The 3,303-nt window shown below is 45.9% G+C and overlaps 1 protein-coding gene across 1 annotated transcript; it reads left to right on the forward strand.

Moving 5' to 3' along the window:
* Positions 1-279: 279 nt before the first annotated feature.
* Positions 280-876, forward strand: LOC139729881 (craniofacial development protein 2-like). The gene has a single exon (XM_071640805.1). It carries the CDS (start codon positions 280-282, stop codon positions 874-876), a length of 597 nt encoding a protein of 198 aa, XP_071496906.1.
* Positions 877-3,303: the final 2,427 nt, after the last annotated feature.

Below are 3,303 nucleotides of genomic sequence, written 5' to 3' on the forward strand. Positions count from 1 at the left end.
TGTGAAAAGGTCAAGTGAAAATGTTAAAATTTTACTTTTTTTCTCTGTATCTTGGATATTGTTCAAGGTATCTTCATGTCAGGTCAGGATGATCTGCTACTGGTACCCTGTAGCCCAGTACAACCTGTTTCAGGGTCGGATTGTCGGCGACTAAACCGGCAAACCCACCAGTCTCCAACTGGAGAATGGTGAGGAGGGTGGGTGGACACCCTGGTGGAACTAAAACAAGATCTATCTTAAGGGCATCGACTCTGGAGAGTCAACGATGGCCATCCAGCAATGCAGAAGGACCCGGCCACCCACTGCATTTTCTTGGCCACGATAGTTCTTATGAGAGTTCGTAAACATTGTGGAAAACCGGCATCTGATGGTGGGACCCGCAGGCCAGATGATGCGTCAATGGCTACTGGGGAAGAGGAGCGTGTTGCACCGACTAGGCTCAGCTGTAAGGACGCAGAATATACTGCCGATAATCCTGTGCATGAAAGGAGCAGCACAAACCTGAGAAAACCTAGAATTATAGGGACATGGAATGTTCAAGGAATGAATGCTGACAAGATGGAGATCATCATAACCCGAATGGGAGAACAAAATATCAGTGTGCTTGGTATTTCAGAGACTTGGTGGCTCAACCAAGGTCGTTTCACTACCGAAGATGGCTACGCAGTTGTGTATTCAGGCAAAGACGGCGGAAAGAGGGAACACGGAGTAGGCTTCATCCTGGACAAAAACTCGGCTAAGTCTTTCTTGGGTTTCAGCCCAATAAGCAAAAGAATTATTACTCTCAGACTGGAAGGTCACCCATTTAACATCTCCGTCATCCAGGTCTATGCGCCAACATCTACTGCATCTGATGAAGCCATGGAAGACTTATGATCAGCTCCAAGATACTCTTGACAAGATTCCGAACAAGATGTTCTTGTGATAATGGGAGACTGGAATGCAAAAATTGGCAAATCAGTGACCAAGTCTAAGATCGTCGGAAAATATGGATTGGGAGAAAGAAATGAACGTGGAGATAGTTTGGAAGATTTCTGCCAAGCTAATGACCTGATTGTTGGAAACACTTTCTTCCAGCAGCACCCCCGAAGACTATGGACATGGAAGAGCCCCGGGGACAATGTAAGAAACCGGATTGACTATATTCTCGTTAAAAGAAGATGGCGCTCTTCACTGCTCAGTGTTCGGACAAGACCAGGTGCAGACTGTGGGAGTGACCATCAGCTTCTGGTTGCACAGCTGAAACTAAAGCTCAAAGTAAAGAAGAAAGAGACACCACCATTAAGGTTTGATGTAGACAACATACCGGAACAGTACACTGTCAGTGTGAGCAATAGATTTCAGGCACTTCTTCAGATTGATGATGAAGAGCTGTCTCCCAATGAACTGTGGGAAGGAATGAAAGAAGCAGTGTTAAGCACAGTTAAGGAGATCATCCCAAAGAAGAAGAAGAAGAAGCAACCATGGTTATCCAGAACAACATTAGAACTGACTTGCTGACAAGAGACAGGATGCGAGGAAGAGAGGGGATATGGCTGAGTGGCGAAGACAACACAAAGAAGTGTCAAAAGCAGTTAGAGCTGATCAACGTGCCTTCGTTGAGAGAAAATGTGAGGAGATAGAAAGAGCAGGGAGTGATTCTAAGAGGGTGTATGCTCTGGTCAAAGAAATCACTCAAAAACCATCAGCAAGGTCAGATGTCATCAATGACAGAAATGGTACCACCTTAACAGAGAGCACAGACATAAAGAACAGATGGGCCTAGTACTGCAAGGAGCTCTACGAGCAGAAGACCCAGGCAGACTCTGCCAACAGCAACCTAGGGGAACAAGAGTTAGAACCACCCCCGTTATTGGAGGAAGTGCGCCAAGCAATGAGAGAAATTAGGAACGGGAAATCACCAGGCTGGGATGATATCCCAGGCGAGTTATGGAAAGCCTCTGGTGAGGAAGGCATAAACATCACGTGGAAACTATGTGACAGAATCTGGAGGAATGTAGAATGGCCCGAGGACTGGGGAAGAGCGGTCTTTATCCCGATACCTAAAAAAGGAAATGTAAAGGAGTGCTCAAACCATCGCACCATTAGTTTGATCAGCCATGCCAGCAAAATACTACTCAAGATCATCAACAACAGAATGAAACGGCAGATGGAAAATGAGATATCTGAAGAGCAGGCTGGTTTTAGAGCAGGAAGAGGCACGAGAGACCATATCCTCAACATCAGAAACATCATTGAGAATTGCCGAGGACACTCTGTACCACTCTACCTGTGCTTTATAGATTACAGCAAAGCCTTTGATTGTGTCTGTCATGCAAAATTATGGAACACTATGAGAGAAATGGGTTTTCCTAGCCATATAGTGAAGCTCATTAGCAAGCTATATAAAGATCAAGAGTCTACAGTACGAACAAGCAGAGGTGACACAGAATGGTTCAAGATTGGTAGAGGTGTCAGACAGGGATGCATACTATCGCCCCAGCTTTTCAACATCTATGCTGAACGGATTATGAGAGATGCCCTGGGAGATTTCCTTGGTGGAGTGACAATAGGTGGCCAACGGGTAACAAATCTCAGGTATGCGGATGACACCACCCTGGTTTGCAACAACAGAAGAGAATTGATGGATCTACTCAGAGCAGTAAAAATAGCACGTGAAGAGAGGGGGCTAATGCTGCATACTAGAAAGACTAAGACCATGGTTGTAGATGGAGAACGGAGTTTTGCAGATGGTGTCTTTTCTCTAGATGGTGATGCCATTGAAGAGGTGGGAAGCTTCGAGTTCCTGGGTTCCATCATAAACACCAAAGGGGACTGCTCACAGGAGATTAAACGAAGACTAGCAATTGGCCCGGAATGTGGTACAAAGTATGACAAAGCTCTGGAAAAGTAAACTCCCTTCCTCCCTCAAGGTCCGGCTACTAAGATCTACAGCCTTTGCCGTGGCATCATATGGCTCAGAATCCTGGACAATGAAGTCAGCAGACAAGAAGAGACTGGATTCGTTTGAGACGTGGTGCTATCGTAGGATACTGAGGATACCATGGAAAGAAAGAAGAACAAATACATGGGTGCTAGAGGAGCTTGGAGTGGAAAAGAAACTACGGGCTGATATTGTGGCCAGAAAATTGACATATTTTGGCCATGCTACCAGACATCACTGCCTGCAGAAAACAATCATCCAGGGAATGGTTGAGGGAAAACGTAAAAGAGGAAGACCCGCAGCAAGCTGGCTTGATGACATCAAACAGGTGACTGGAGCAAGCATTACAGAGGCTACCAGAGCTGCCGCTGACCGCAGAC

This window comes from Diadema antillarum, unplaced genomic scaffold, assembly GCF_040938485.1.
Source record: "Diadema antillarum isolate AM-2024a unplaced genomic scaffold, OU_Dant_1.0 seq00000266_RagTag, whole genome shotgun sequence".
Classification (NCBI taxonomy): domain Eukaryota; kingdom Metazoa; phylum Echinodermata; class Echinoidea; order Diadematoida; family Diadematidae; genus Diadema; species Diadema antillarum.